The sequence below is a fragment of the Diorhabda carinulata genome, chromosome 7 (assembly GCF_026250575.1).
Source record: "Diorhabda carinulata isolate Delta chromosome 7, icDioCari1.1, whole genome shotgun sequence".
Classification (NCBI taxonomy): domain Eukaryota; kingdom Metazoa; phylum Arthropoda; class Insecta; order Coleoptera; family Chrysomelidae; genus Diorhabda; species Diorhabda carinulata.
In genome coordinates, this window is record NC_079466.1 from 12012346 (window position 1) to 12029282 (window position 16937).

Below are 16937 nucleotides of genomic sequence, written 5' to 3' on the forward strand. Positions count from 1 at the left end.
CCCGTATTGAGGAATTATTTTCTAAACTACAAGGCGGAGTTTTCAAAAATTGATCTTTCTCAAGCATATCAGCAGATTGAGTTAGACAATGAGTCAAAGAAATGAACAAATATTAATACTCCAAAGGGGTTATTTAGTTATAATCGTTTAACTTTTGGTATAGTCTAAGAGCCAGTGAATACATACAGGTAGCCTGTATGTATTTGACCAAACCTGATTTTGGTGTATTGAGGCCCCTATACCTACCCTACATGGAATGGGGACTCACTAAGCCTAAAGTGGTGGACGCGGCTAGTGCGCAGGTAACACAGGTATTAATTTTTAACCAATTTTGAATCCATTTGACCACGTCTGCCGTTTTGAAATTATAAAATATATTATTATTATTATCGGAAAATAACATTGGCAGACTATTATCACGCCGATTTCTTTGTGGCAGACAATTTTGAAATTTCAAAAAAAAGTCAAATTTTGAAAGTATTTGACCAGATCTGCTATTGATGTATTTTATTAATTACAGTCTAAAAAACTTATATATATCACGGCAGACGTCTACATCGCGTATAAATCTCAATAATTAACAAAATCCCAGCGACAGCCCGGTCAGATGTATATGTATTATATTCGTTAATTTACATCAATATAATTAACTTTTGAGTCACTTTATGAGAGTATTTGGAAAAATTAAAATTTTTTTTTATTATATATATTATATTTCATTATTTAAATGATAAAAAGTATATATTTAAGGATGAACAATAAATAATAAGGTAAAATGGTAATAAAAAAAATGATAAAATGTCTCATTTCAATTTTTTCATTTCATTTCGTCAACATAAATACAAAATTGTTAAAAAAGTTTAAAAATAAATCATGCATACTTTAAAATATATATTGATATAAGTATATACATCTTAATCATCATTCATCATCATCGTCGTTATCATCATCGTCATCGGAGTCATGTTGGTCGTTAGGTAGCTCGTCCTCATCATCTAATGCGTCAGACTCTGCAAAAATAAAACGTTAGTCGTAAAATATAAATAAATTGATCGGAAAATATTCTAGAAAGGATATATTTTTATAAACTTACCAGAAACTTTGGTGATTAAGTCACCCACAAAAGATGGAAGTTGGTCACCTTCGAACCATTTGAAGGTATATGCGTTGTCTTGCTCATCCCAACCATACTTCAATGGGTCTAAAGTTGTCGGTTGTAATTTGGAAGCATTTCTCCACAGAGAAGAAATGTAGTGGGCCCTCAAAAATTGTTGGTAAAGCTCAGTCTTACATGGTGGTATTGAGCTTGCGTCAAAATTTTGAATTTTCTTCTGAAAATTTTCATTGATGTCTGAGGCTTTATAGTTTCTAACAAACATCTGAAACCTGGCATCGTCTACATCAGTAGATTTTTTGGCATTGTATAGCTGGCAGGTGAACTCTTGAATAGTGTTAAATAGCTGTTGTAGTTGATTTTCTGTTAAATTATCTTCACCAAGTGTAGCAAATGCTTGTTGAAATCCAGAATTTTTCTTCAGTAAAGTAAAGGGTCTTCTTTTCCCTTTGTTAAAGAATGCTGGATTAAAGTCGCATCCAGTAAATGCATGGAAACCGATTAAACTTTTAGCTAATAGTTCACCAAGTTCTCTATAAATTTTTTTGATGTCAATGTATCTTTCATTATTTCCTGTTCCACTGAGCATCCAAATATTAGAATGAGGGTTCTTTAAATGTGACATATTACCAATCATTAGAATTAAAATGTCGGTATCTGAGGCCCTAATGACAATGTTTGTCTGCTCTGCGATATAAGAAGCATGATAGATAATTTTTGTATCAGCTTCTTCATGTGAAGTACAACATAAATCTTCCACAACACTCGATTCTACTGTATCATCAACAACTTGATACAATTGACAATTCCGAAAATTTAAATAAATCTGTCGGTTACCCAAAAATGATTTTACTTCCTCAGTAGACCAATGCTTTATAAAAAATTCAACAATAGCTTCCTTAAAATTGGTGTTTTTCAATTCTTTTGAAAAATCTGATGGTCGCACCTGATCAGGCCCAGAAATTGTGTAGTCAATCAAAGATGCTTCATGCCGTAGAAATCTTTCACTATCTTTTATTGATGGATAAAAATATTGGTCGAAGATAACATCAATACGTCGGGCAGAATATTTTGTTATCATTTGAAGAAATTTTTTTGAAATACTCCCGAATGTTTTAGGAACTTCTTTCATTGAATGAAGAATGAAAAATCCACCAATTATAAACACATCTGTATTGCGTGGTGGTTCTTGATCAACATTTGGTACAAGACATTTTACAAGTACAGATTTGTCAGTCTTACAAAAACCACCATCTAGATGACATAGAGCAAGAGGTACAGGAGTTATGGGATACGATAAAACTCTTAAAACATCAATTTGATGGTCCATAGAAATTCCCAACAAACGCCCAAATAAATCTCGCTGTAGCTTGATCTCTTGATGCTTACCTCCAATTTTTACCGACTTCTTTCCCAGAACCTATATTAAATAATTGATCGGGTGATAAATCTAAGCTAAACTTATCAAGTTGTTGACAACTTTTCTTGATATTATGTGGCTGCAACTCTACTGAAATATCTTGCTTCTTGGTTATTCCCAACTCTTCTAACACGTGTGTGATTATAGTTGAGCGGATGTCGTGACTTCTCGCCCACCGTTGACGAGCTGAAATGGAATTAGTCAGATGTGAGATACCAGTAAGTGTTCTTGCAGCATCTGCATTGATGGTCTGTTCTAATGTAAGATCAATGGGCTGCCTTGAAAATGGTTTACTGGTACGTTTGATCCCAAAAAATCCTTTTTTAAAGTCCTCCTCTAAACCAGGATGAGTTGTATAAGCTTTCTTTAAGTTGTAATGATACTGAACAGTCCATTTTGCATAATTTTGATGGTTGAAAACAAAAAATAAATTGGTTATTTTTGGTAGAATGTCAAGATACAATTGAAAGTCTCCAGCACGAATGTTTCTGCTTAGTTGTAAATAATGATAAACAAGTTTTATGTAAATCATATAAAATTGCGATGTTTTACCATGATCACCATTTAATGTCTGCTGTTCATAAATAACATAGTCATTACAGATTTCTCTTAAACTTTCATTGTGAATAATAAGTAAAGGTGTCTGACAACTTTGTAATCTTGCAAGTTCTTCTTCGATATCATTAGAAATTTTAATATTTTTAGACTTTAAAAAAGATCTGAAATGCATAATTTGTAGCCCCAAAGCCATCATTGGATGTAATCTTTTACAGCGATTGAAATGCTTGCCCTCAATAAAACTTGAAATAGATCCACTAGCAAGCATTTCGCTGTCAACCATGATGGTTGTCAAACCACAATCATTAATAAACTTTCCAATCGCCTTAAAATATGACATCATAATATGAAAAGCACCCAAGTGTATGAATAGTTTTCTAAAGGTGTTACTTTCCGTAGCTTGGATTTGCAAAGCGATTTTTGCAATAGCTAAATCGTAAGTTACTTGCATGTACTCTTGATTTAGCTCTTGCAATACTGACATGCATTGATGCATAGTAGCCAAAACAACTGCATTACTTGTTGGAGATTCATTAATCGGAGTTAAGTAGGAAATTAATTGCTGAGGACTATCATCGGTTATTATTTTACTGTTGAAACCAGTCCACATAGGGGTATTGGGCAGCCCAAAAGCGTGACTTAACATCCAAATAATGTCAATTTGATCGTAAAGACTCTTATGCACTATTAAATTAATCTCTTCCTCACTTTGAATTTCAATATTAGTCGCTTTTTTTCAGTTTTTTAGCGCACTGTGGCAATTCATGTTGGACTGCTTCAAAAGATCGCCTTCTACGTTTATTTCCTGTCATATCTTCAACTCGTGTTTTTTCTCGTTCTTCTTCTTCGTCTTCTTCTTCTTCTTCTAAATTGTCGTGTACAATATTTTGGTATATTATACCAACTGTATCGTGAAGAGTATCTTTTCCATTCCTAGTCTCAACAAATCTATCATAATTGTCGAATGCCATACCTGTCGAAAGATTCTCCTCTTTATTAATTGCCTCTGGACATATCCCGGTACGTGAAACGGAAGAAAATGTTGCTTCTGTTTCAAGCTCTTCAATTGCGCTGTAACTGATGCAATGGCCGTAACGATTGATGATATCGATAACCTTTCGACTGCTAGTAAGACTTTTTAACGCCATGCCTAAGCAGATGTGTTTCGAAGTCTTAATGTTACCATTGTGACTCATATAAATGATGTCCTGGGACAAAGATTTTACGTGGCGTTGAAAACTATCACAATTCCGATGTTTACGACCATAACCTCCGAGAATTGAAGAAAAAAATTCTGACACCATTGGTGGTGTTGAACATTCCCCATTGATCAGTCGTTGACTTGTTATGTAGTCAGGTAATTTTTTCTTCTTTATTCCCATGATCTCCTGTCGTAAAATGGCGGCGGCTGCTTGCAGTGTGTCTTGATCTTTCAAATGGGCAAATAATGAATCATCGATGGTTGTAATACCTTTAGGGGCAACTACTTTCTTGTTTTTAGAAATGAGAATTTGAATTTTATCATTGAACTTTTTGCGGATTTTTTCTTCTAAAAAGTGTGTGTTAAATATCGATTTTGTTTCCAAGCTTTCACTCAATTCATTAAACATATCTAGATACTCTTTATGTAAGTACGTTAATAAATAACAACGTCCACGTTTTACCACATTTTCTTCTATTAAATTGCATATTTCTTTATAGACCGTTTCATGTAAATCTCTAGAGATATGCCAAGAAGTACGGACAGGACTTTTAACCAAGGATCTTTTCTTGTTTCTAAAATCTTGCCGACAAACATCATGATAATGAACGTTCTGGAATTGATGACTTTGTAATTTTGACAAAGTTTCATTATAAATTTCTGTATCTACTTTGAACTTTGACAAAATACTTTTTTCAAATTGATCCTTATCTGCTGTCCGTAAAGGCTCATTTTTAGACCGGTTTTGTTTCTTTTTTTTGTTACAAAAAAAACACAATTGCGGGTTGGTTGCCGCCACGTTACCAGAAGCCTGAACATCTTCACATGGTACTTCCTCCAGCGCCTGATCTTCTGCAGCTTCTGTAGTTATGTCCATGTCATCGGGTGTTTCGGTCACGTTCACATCTGCATGGGAATCATTTAGCATTGTTACATGATGACTAACAGATGTTGATGGTTCATCAATTGCAGAGATAGAAGTATGACGTCGTGATTCAACCGTTTCTGTGATCTCTGTCGAAACAAACTTTTTTTTTAAAGCTGTAAACGATTTATAACAAGCACTGTGATAAGCGGCATCATAAATTTCATCTGGTAAAATAACGTCATTATATTTCAACTTATGAAATTTTCTTAACCTTAAAATCGTTCGGCATTTTGCCATTGTCTCTACAGAAAGTTATTAATTTTTCATTTTTTATGTTATACAAAAAACACACTTCACTTGGTCTTTATTACTCGACATCATGTCAGATATATTTGATAAATAATTAACAAAAAAATAAAATAATCAGCACTACGTATATTGCAATATTCACGAAACACGAGGTAACTATATGTACGCATAGAATTATACTGAAAACATCTGGCTACGTTGGGACTGTTATCTGACCCTTCCAGGTACACACCCTATATTTTTTGAACGTTATACGTTGAGAAAGAATATACTAGAATAAGATAGAATAAGCTGTACAGATAAGGATGAGTACAACAGTATTACATGAGTGAAAAAAAGAGATCGCTAGGCCTAGGCCAACTATCTAACCGGGCTGTCGCTGGGATTTTGTTAATTATTGAGATTTATACGCGATGTAGACGTCTGCCGTGATATATATAAGTTTTTTAGACTGTAATTAATAAAATACATCAATGGCAGATCTGGTCAAATACTTTCAAAATTTGACTTTTTTTTGAAATTTCAAAATTGTCTGCCACAAAGAAATCGGCGTGATAATAGTCTGCCAATGTTATTTTCCGATAATAATAATAATATATTTTATAATTTCAAAACGGCAGACGTGGTCAAATGGATTCAAAATTCATTCAAAATTAATACCTGTGTTACCTGCGCACTAGCCGCGTCCACCACTTTAGGCTTAGTGAGTCCCCATTCCATGTAGGGTAGGTATAGGGGCCTCAATACACCAAAAATCAGGTCTGGTCAAATACATACAGGTAGCCTTTCACTGGCTCTTAGACTAGTATTGCTAGTGCTCCAGCAATGTTTCAAAGAATAATGGAACAAATCTTAGAAGGTTTAGATGGGGTTTTTTGTTTTTTAAATGACATTTTAATTACTGGAAAAAACAGGGGTTTTCATTTAAGAAAGGTTGAAAAAGTTTTGGATAGGTTACAAAAAAGTGGTCTTACGGTAGCATTAGACAAATGTGAATTTTTCAAAAACTCACAGTACATTATTTGGGTTACACAATTGATAAATACGGATTGCATACAAGTGAAGATAAAGTTAGAGCGATTGTTGAAGCTCCAGTACCTCAAAATATTACTCAACTTAGATCATTTTTGGGGTTTGTGAATTTTTATAATAAATTTATACCTAACGCGGGCTCAGTACTTCAGCCTTTGTACAATTTATTGAAGAAAAATGTTGAGTTTATTTGGTCTGAACAATGTACAAAGGCATATAATAAATTTAAAAACATAATTAGCTCTGCTCCCATTTTGGAGCTTTATGACCCAAATTTACCAGTAAAGTTAACTGTTGATAGTTCTTATTATGGTGTTGGAGCTATGATTTCACATGCCATTAATAATGTAGAAAAACCCATTAGTTTTGCAACTTTAACACTTTCTAGCAGTCAACAAAAATATTCTCAAGTAGAAAAAGAAGCTTTAGCCATTGTTTTTGGCGTGAAGAAGTTTTATCAGTATCTGTATGGTAGGAGATTCACGATAAAAACTGATGCCAAATGTTTAGTAACTTTATTTGGAAATAAGAAAGGCATTCCACCACTTGCCACTAACAGATTGCAACGTTGGGCTCTAATACTTTCTAATTTTGTTTTTGATGTGGAGTATGTGCAATCAAAAGATAATACGGCTGACTATTTTTCTCGTTTACCCTTAGGGGAAGAATTAAAAGAGTTTGACATTGAGAGTGCTTACTTAAACTTTATTGCCTCAAATACTGATTTGCCGATTGTTTGGGAACAGATCAAAACGGAAACTCAACATGATAAAATTTTATCACAAATTTGTAAATATGTTAATATGGGGTGACCTAAAAAGATACCACAGTTATGTAAGCCTTATCTTAATTATAAAAAAAATTTAAGTGTTGTCGATGGTTGTTTGATGCTGGGCCACAAAGTCGTAATTCCTTGTAATTTAAAAGGAAATATATTAAAACAACTACATTCTCCTCATTTCGGAATGGTTAAAACTAAAAGCTTGGCTCGTTCTTATGTATGGTGGCCGCAAATTAGTTATGATATTGAAAATGTAATTAAATCTTGCGAATATTGTTTAAAAACTAAAAGTGATCCTCCCAAAACACCATTAAAAAATTGGAATTTTCCCGATAGACCATGGGAAAGAATTCATATTGATTTTTTAGGTCCAATTCTTGATAACTATATTTTAGTGTTAGTTGATGCTCATACAAAATGGCTAGAAGCAGTTGTCACTTCAAACACTAAATCTAGTGCAACAATAAATATTTCAAGGGATATTTTTTCTAGATTTGGCTTACCTTTTGCATTAGTTTCTGACAACGCTACTACTTTTAAATCTAATGAATTCCAAACATTTTTAAGTAAAAACAACATAGAATTTAAAGTTTTATTTTTGCTAAGATGCTGGACATCAAATAGTCGTTTTGAAAATCCCCTACATCCACAGTATTATAAAACTTACTTACTAATTTCTCTGGAATTTCTATAAACCTAGGAAGTAATGCATTGTTTCCATCAAATTCGGGTATCATATCAAGATACTCTTTTTTTAAAATAGGCAATTGTGGAGTAGCCATTTTATTAAAATTATTCGTAGAAAAAAGTTTTGGTGATGCTAAGTTAAATTTTATTTTAGTATTAACAGAGTTTGATCCTGAATTTGAGTTAATTGAATAAGAATTTGAGTCAGAATCGTCAGATGTGTCAGGTAAATAATTAATATTTCCTCTATATGACATTAAAAACACTTACAGCAATAGAATGAAGATCCTTTCCATTGGCTCGGACTGCACAGGAACAACCAATATCCTCTTGATTCTTCCGGTTTCTGGCACAACACAGATCTTCTAGTTGAGTTACTCAGTTCGCCCAACTAAGAGTTCCAAAAATTTAACTTTACTTGTTCGAACAGTCAACAAATTGTAGAAACGAACCGAATGTTATATGCTTTAACTGGAACAGTGTTTTTAAAAAACAAAGTTTATTTCTGACATAAATTCTATCAACAACTTCAATTACAAGACTCCTATTTTTTATTACAATCGTGAATTAAATAATCTTTTAGTAAACACAAGCTAAGCAATTCTACAATAAAATAAGTTCTTAATCAGCACAATATACTGTCCACCTAAGGGCAATGGCGTAGGTGACACCTCCCCCTTTAGAAAGAAGCTTCTCCTGGAAGCTGGATCCCATCTTCTGTTGCCTGCGGGTGATTCTTACTTGTCCTTCCTGAATGTTTCCTCTTATACAAAATCCACATGAAGGCCAATATCAATGCTATATAAAGAAGAATAGTCCAAATACTGGGAATGTGAAAATTAGTGTTTCCCTTGAATATTGGTGTTACCAGTTGATTTGAAATATCCTTTAATTTTAACACTTTTAAATCAATCTTCGTTGGAGAAATGAGTAATTGATTTATTTTCAAATTTAATTCATTTATTACAAAAGGTCCAAACGTTTTTTGTTGAAATATTAACTCTTGGTTTCTAAATATATTTTACATGATGAATTTTCTATTAAATAAATGGCTTTAAGAGTTCTTATATATATATATATATATATATATATATATATATATATATATATATATATATATATATTCTTCAATTGAAGTTGCAGAGTAGCATCTATTAGCTTTTAAGATAATAATTTAAAGATAATGCACAGAGCAGCGATGATTCTTCCATGTTGATTCATATGAAAAATAAGATGACAAAAATACTGGTGAGGAAGTTGGTAGATTATTTTGGCGAGTCTCTACAGATATCACTTTGTTTTTTTGGAGTGGAGAATCATCTATTAACTTAAATTTCTAGTTAAAGCTTAGAGCAGCGATGATTCTTCAAAAGGAATTAGTTTCAAATTTGATGTTTCTGTACTATTTCGGCTCATCAATACAATACAATACTAGCGCCCTCTATTAGCAATGTTTAACTAGAGTGCAAATTATGATTCTTCACGCCAAAAAACGTAAGAGGACACCAACCAGACGAAACAAATGCTGAGGGTGGCCGAGATGAAAACACTGAGAACAATAGTGGGGAAAACAAGAAGAGACAGAGTAGGAAATACAGATGTCAAAGAGCAATGCGGGATACAAGACATTGTGAGGTGAGGAAGACAACATAAGAGGCAGTGGTATAACCATGTAAGACGGATGGACGAGAACAGACTTCCGAGAATAGTCCTAGAAAACAACCCGCCCGGCTCAAGGCCTCCCGGGAGACCACTAAAAGGTGGAAAGATAGTTGGCAATCCACCTCTCAGGAAAAGATGCAGAGGCAGCTTCAGAATTAACAGATCGACAGATCTCCAAGAAGTAGAAGAAGAGGTATAATAAGAATGATGTAAAAAAGAAGAAGAAGAATATTTTTTGTAACCTTAGCGAGTAGAAAAATAAAAAAATTAAATGTTCTAAAAAAATGCGTGTATTCTGCTCAGAATTAAACAAATACAAACAAAATAACATAACAGAAAAATTAAGACATTTAGAAACATAAACAAATCAAATGGTCTAGGAAATATAAGAATATATAAATATTGAGGCTATTGTAAGAGCCCTTTTCTCCTTACTAAAGTTAAATGTAGACAAATCGGGTTTTGAAAGTTATATCATTTATAATTATAATTTACACAAAATGTGCTATTTATTAATTCAAATTATTAAATTAAATTACTAGTTGAAAGGCACTGAAATGCTGCTTGTAGTTCATGTAGAGAATTAACTGTAAATTTTAATTAAAATTAAACTAAGAATTCACCAACCTTCAACTTTTTTGTTTAATTCCTTAATTTAGTGAGGTTACGAGTTTGTAATTAGTCTGTATTGGTGGTATTGTTTTGTTTACAACATCATTGTTCTTTGGTTATGGAAATATTATTCGCGTTATTGCGCCGATGTTGGTGGTGATTTATTTTTAAACTGATATCAAAACAATAAAAAAATGCTTAGGTTAGTAATTTTTTCCTCTGCATAACTTTCCACTATGATTCATAAGAGCTTTATTGTCTAAGTAAATATGTGTACTTACCAGGTAAATGTAAACTTGGCAGTGAAAGTTTTTTTAACCTGCCATTATGGTTTCTACAAATTGGTTCAAAATGAATATCACATTCTATGTGATGATAATACTGAATCTGCAAGCATTAACTTGGGGTTATTTATTCTTTGCAACCAAATTCTGCAAACGTCTTCATTCGTAGGAATGGAATGTCTATAAAAAAGTAAAATAAGGATAAAATAATTTAACATATTTAACCATTCAATAAAATGATTTCCTAAATACAAATTAATGAAGTTAGGAAGAAAAGAGTTATTTTCGTTTAGATATGAACTTCATTTCAATTTAAATATTTTTATGTTGCTAAATAGTAAATATTACTCTCACCTTTTCGCTTGCTTATTCGTGCATCCTGGTACACGGCAGGCCTTTACTCGTTTACTCATATTGATTACGTAAACACGATAGCACAATTCGCAACAAATAATAACTTTTAAATGCACAAAAATGCAAATAGCTAATAAACAAACAAAATCAAACACCTTTGCAAGATGGACGTTGTTCATTTCAATAATCTTAGGTTGTTGTCTCGATACGTCATTGCAACTTAGTTTCAGAATCCAGATTGACAAACATTCAAAAATGAAACATCAAAAAGTAAGCTTTTAGATGTGAGCCAGTCACAGAGATGGCGTTGAAAATCGTCCTGAACTTCTCCTATTCCAGTGCACAGACCCTGATCTAGGGTTGCCGATAGTTGGATAGTTGAAGCTATCGATAGTTTCGATACTATCGTTGGAAAGCTATCGATAGTTTAGTAACTTGAAGTTTAACTTCTCAAGCTTCGATTGTTAGGGATCAAACCAATGTAAAATGGAAAAATTAAAAAATACCTTTTGAAGAATCATCGCTGATCTAAGCGTTATCTAGAAATTTAAGTTAATAGATGATTCTCCACTCCAAAAAAACAAAGTGAAATCTGTAGAGACTCGCTAAAATAATCTATCAACTTCCTCACCAGTATTTTTGTCATCTTATTTTTCATATGAATCAACATGGAAGAATCATCGCTGCTCTGTGCATTATCTTTAAATTATTATCTTAAAAGCTAATAGATGATTCTCTGCAACTTCAATTGAATTTGTAGTCAAGGCATCTTGCTCAAAATTCTTTGGAAATGCAGAATATATATATATATATATATATATATATATATATATATATATATATATATATATATATATATATATATATATATTCTGCAAAGAACAATGATGTTGTAAACAAAACAATACCACCAATACAGACTAATTACAAACTCGTAACCTCACTAAATTAAGGAATTAAACAATAAAGTTGAAGGTTGGCGAATTCTTAGTTTAATTTTAATTTAAATTTACAGTTAATTCTCTACATGAACTACAAGCAGCATTTCAGTGCCTTTCAACTAGTAATTTAATTTAATAATTTGAATTAATAAATAACACATTTTGTGTAAATTATAATTATAAATGATATAACTTTCAAAACCCGATTTGTCTACATTTAACTTTAGTAAGGAGAAAAGGGCTCTTACAATAGCCTCAATATTTATATATTCTTATATTTCCTAGACCAATTGATTTGTTTATGTTTCTAAATGTCTTAATTTTTCTGTTATGTTATTTTGTTTGTATTTGTTTAATTCTAAGCAGAATACACGCATTTTTTTAGAACATTTAATTTTTTTATTTTTCTACTCGTTAAGGTTACAAAAAATATTCTTCTTCTTCTATTTTACATCATTCTTATTATACCTCTTCTTCTACTTCTTGGAGATCTGTCGATCTGTTAATTCTGAAGTTGCCTCTGCATCTTTTCCTGAGAGGTGGATTGCCAACTATCTTTCCACCTTTTAGTGGTCTCCCGGGAGGCCTTGAGCCGGGCGGGTTGTTTTCTAGGACTATTCTCGGAAGTCTGTTCTCGTCCATCCGTCTTATACGGTTGTACCACTGCCTCTTATGTTGTCTTCCCCACCTCACAATGTCTTGTATCCCGCATTGCTCTTTGACATCTGTATTTCCTACTCTGTCTCTTCTTGTTTTCCCCACTATTGTTCTCAGTGTTTTCATCTCGGCCACCCTCAGCATTTGTTTCGTCTGGTTGGTGTCCTCGCGGACTTCCGTGCCGTACGTCATGATGGGTCTGATACAAGTTTTGTAGATTCTAATTTTGCTATCTTTGCGTATGTACGGTTTGGACCAGATTATATCTCGTAGGCATCCTAATAGTGCGGATGCTTTGTTAATCTGGCTTCTTAGGTCTTTAACTGGGTCGTGGGTAACTTGATATGTTTATGCCCAAATATCTGAATTGCATAACTTGTTCTATGGGATTGTCCTCCACCACCAGCTTACATCTGAGAGGATCCTTCGCGATTGTCATACATTTGGTTTTGCTGATAGAAATGTTCATATTGAGTTGGCGGCTTACCAAGAAAAACTGGAAGATTTGTCTCTGTAGGTCGTTTTCTGATTCGGCGATGATTGCTGCATCATCGGCGTAGCATACCATACCAACCCTTTTGTTGCCCATTCTGTATACGAGGTTGAGACATGTTACTTTGTTTATAATTTTATCCATGAGGAGATTAAACAAGAAGGGACTGTCACCCTGTTTTATTATACTAAACTATTAAGTAAGGTCACTGATAAAATGGGTACATATTAATTTATTTTATAAAGTATTACCTTTCTCAACACCTTGTCCTAATATTTATAAAAAAATAATTATAAGTTATTTTAATAATAAAACTTATAAATCTGACCTAACTCACTCAACTAGCAAATTCTTATGTTTTACAAATTTGACATTATTTAATGGTTTTGTTAAAATATTTGCAACATTATTTTCAGTACACGAGTATTTAACGAAAATTAAGCCATCTCAAATTTTTTCATGTATAAAATGATATCTAACGTCGATGTTTTCAGATCTTATATTGAACTGTGCGTTTTTTATTATGCTTACTGCACTTTGATTGTCAATGTTTAAAATAATTTTTGAATCTTGAAAAATCAAACTTTTAATAATACCTTCAAAAACAATAACTCTTTAACACATTCAGCGGCTGCTATGAATTCAGCCTCAGTCGAGCTCAATGCTACTATGGGTTGCTTCCTGGAACACCAGCTTATTGGTCCACCAGAATAAAAAACATACCCCGTTGTTTTGTCTCCAGCAAAATTTTATCATTTTCTTTCAAAAATTTTGTGAAATACTCATTCCATCTCATAGGTGCTTGTTTAAGCCCATTTAATGATTTCTTTAGTTTACAAACTTTGTCATCTTGCTTCTCGTATCTTTCAGGTATCTGCATATAAATGTCTCCATTCAACATATACAAAAAGCTGTCTTTATGTCCAATTTTCTTATTTCATATTCTATTTGCGCTGAAATTGCTAGCATCAGTTGCAGTGTACTGACTTGTACAACCGGACTAAAGATCTCTTCATAATCTATACCTTTCTGTTGTTGACAACCACTCAGGTATTATTTTTCTTTAAAGATTCTTTTTTTTCTTCTATAGCATGTTTCCAAAAATCAACGTCTTGACCTTCAGTTGCTTCATTGTATGTTAATAAAACGTAATCTTCAAAATGCTTTGATTTATTTATTTTTCTTCCTCTTCTTTACCTTGTCCCAAATTAAAATTTTCTTCATCACTATTTTCAAAAATGTTTTCTGTTTCATTTTCTTGCTGTATATTTTTCCCTATCTAATCTTCTTGTTGTTGTTTAATGTGTTTGATTTTCTTGTTCTTTACTATTATCTATCTCATTTTCTGATTCTACTTCACTTTCATGGTCCAATTTTATTATTAGTTTTATTTCCAATTTGAGGTTCTTTAAATACTAAATCTCTCCTTGTTATTATATCTTGTTTGGTTCCATTCCATAAACGGTATCCAGTTGATGCATATCCCATAAGAAGTGGTTTTCTGATCGGGTGTCTAATTTTTTAAATATTCCAGATTTTTTTAAAATACTTCTGATCCAAGAACTTGTAGCCTTTCTAAGTTTGGCTTTTTGCCTGACTACTGACTATATTTCATATGGTGTCTTGTATACAATTAAAAATTCTGTGATGCTTCTATTTAACACATATACCCCAACTCTCACTGCTTCACCCCAGAATTTTTTATTTGTTTGTTTCGAATAATACAGCTCTCACTTTCTCAATTATTGTCCTGTTGAGCTATTCTGCTTTACCGATTAGCTGGGGAGTGTATGGAATTGTATAGTCCAAAATGATACCACTTTCTCTACAATAGTATTTTAGTTCATCACTTACATATTCACCACTATTGTCGCATCTTATCTTTTCAACTTTCAAATTTTGTTCTCTTCCCATCTCATCTATTATGTTAAGAAGTCTGTTGTTTCATTTTTATTTTCTAGAAGATAAACTACACAGTAGTGTGTGTAATCATCTAATACTGTAAGCATATATTTTTTATTGTCCATGTTGGAGGGTAGATTGTGCCACATAAATCAGTGTGAATAATTTCTAATGGTGCTTTTGCTCTGGTGCTCTCTGTGTTGAATGGAAATCTTGTCTGTTTTCTTCTCATACATATATCACACGGTTATTCAAATAAGTCACAATCTTTTGAGATAATATCCATTCCTGTCACAATTTCTTGTTCAATTGTCTTCTTCATATTTTTGATGTTCAGATGTGCAAGTTTACGGTGCCAATTTATCAATTTTTTACTGTTGTTTCTGTCAACATGCTTCCTTCCTTGCATTCTTCTGTATATTCACTCATTATATCTTCTTTTGTAAGTTCTATTGTATAAAGTCCTTTCTCATTTTTCATTCCTTCTAGAAATTTTTTGTTTTCTTTAATCACATATACTTTATTTTCTTCAAATATCACTTTACCATCATTTTCTATTATAGCTGTCACTTATATTAAGTTCTTGCTAAGTTTGGGTACATATAACACCTGATTCAGTATACATTCTTTTGTATCAATTGTTCGGATTCTTTCTGCGAAGTATATATATATATATATATATATATATATATATATATATATATATATATATATATATATATATATATATATATATATATATATATATATATATGTATGTATGTATGTATGTTTGCATGTGAATATTCTTGATTTTAGGTCTCTTTCGCCTTAAAACTTGTTTTTTTTGATAATTAGATAATTCTCAAAAGACAAATTTTGACATTTGGACTTTTCTATATTATCAAAATATATTTTGAGAATTCTATTATTAGGATTGTTTGAGTACCCTTCAAGTATTTCATTAGATTTTTCTAATTTCAGTGCTAATTTTTGCTTCAAAAATAACTTTAAAATTTGTAGGTAGCGGTATTTTCATTTTAAAGGAAATAACATCTTAGTTGGAAAATTAGTGCCAAGTTACTACTTCTACCTGAAAACAAGAAATATTTAACCTCTTGAAGCTGTATTTATTTAAGTAATACAAAATGTATCTTTCCTTCTGTCACCATTCAATTCATTTTGTTCTGCACATTTCAGAGATTCTTAAAACATTTCTCTCTCTCAGAAAAGTAAAATCAACATATTAGAATTGATGTTAGTTGTTAATGAAACAATGCAATGTTAAATTAGAAATTTTAAGTAATATTGACATGAACTATTCTTATCATCCTCAATTAGACCATATCCTCTTGCCAATACTATATTCATTAATAGAAGAAAGAGAAATTGTAACATTTCTGGCTATATATAAATAGAAAAAGACTATGAGTAAAATGGCATTGACTTGAGGTCATTAAAACATACTATAAAACAAAAAAAGTTGCTATTATTTCTTGTTTAAAAGTCTTACCATTTTTAATGCATTTCATTATACTAAAATCCAACATCACCATAACATCAACGTTAATAGAACGCTAATAAAAATGTCTGCTCGGAGAGGCTGTACTTGTCAAAGGAAAAAGTGATAACGCATGTGGTAGGCAAAATTAGTATATTTTCTTGTATGTTTTGAATTGATACTAGAACACAGCATAGGAAAAAATTATACTGTGGTATTAGCAATGTAAAAAGAGATTTCCATCAAAAATATCGAGTAAGCGATATTGCCACAAAGAATGTGTCAGAATGTTACTAATTATGTGATATATAGACAAAAACGTGTATATAATTGAAATAACGCATAGCGGCAAAATGGGAAATGGCTGAACTAAAATAATTGATGTACATTTATATTCTGAACCATCGATTAGAAAGGTTTTATTAGGATTCTAAATACGGAGGTTAGAAGTAAGGATAACAATCTGGTATAGGGTATTAATTGAAAAAGTGTTCAGCTGTAAACTAGGACTGTTGATAAAATATCGATATTATTATTTCGAAATATCGATATTTATTACTAATATTTTTTTGGACGATATAT

General features: G+C 32.0%; 1 protein-coding gene and 1 long non-coding RNA gene across 2 annotated transcripts; both read right to left on the reverse strand.

The window, feature by feature from the left end:
- Positions 1-632: 632 nt before the first annotated feature.
- On the reverse strand, positions 633-2998 carry LOC130896460 (uncharacterized). Its single transcript, XM_057804600.1, has 2 exons — positions 1094-2998; positions 633-1010 (listed from the first exon to the last, which is right to left on the reverse strand). Exons 1-2 carry the CDS (start codon positions 2442-2444, stop codon positions 922-924), a joined length of 1440 nt encoding a protein of 479 aa, XP_057660583.1. The 5' UTR covers positions 2445-2998; the 3' UTR covers positions 633-921.
- Positions 2999-7985: 4987 nt separating this feature from the next.
- On the reverse strand, positions 7986-11087 carry LOC130896461 (uncharacterized). Its single transcript, XR_009059570.1, has 3 exons — positions 10883-11087; positions 10526-10708; positions 7986-8441 (listed from the first exon to the last, which is right to left on the reverse strand). It is a non-coding gene; the product is annotated as an uncharacterized LOC130896461 (long non-coding RNA).
- Positions 11088-16937: the final 5850 nt, after the last annotated feature.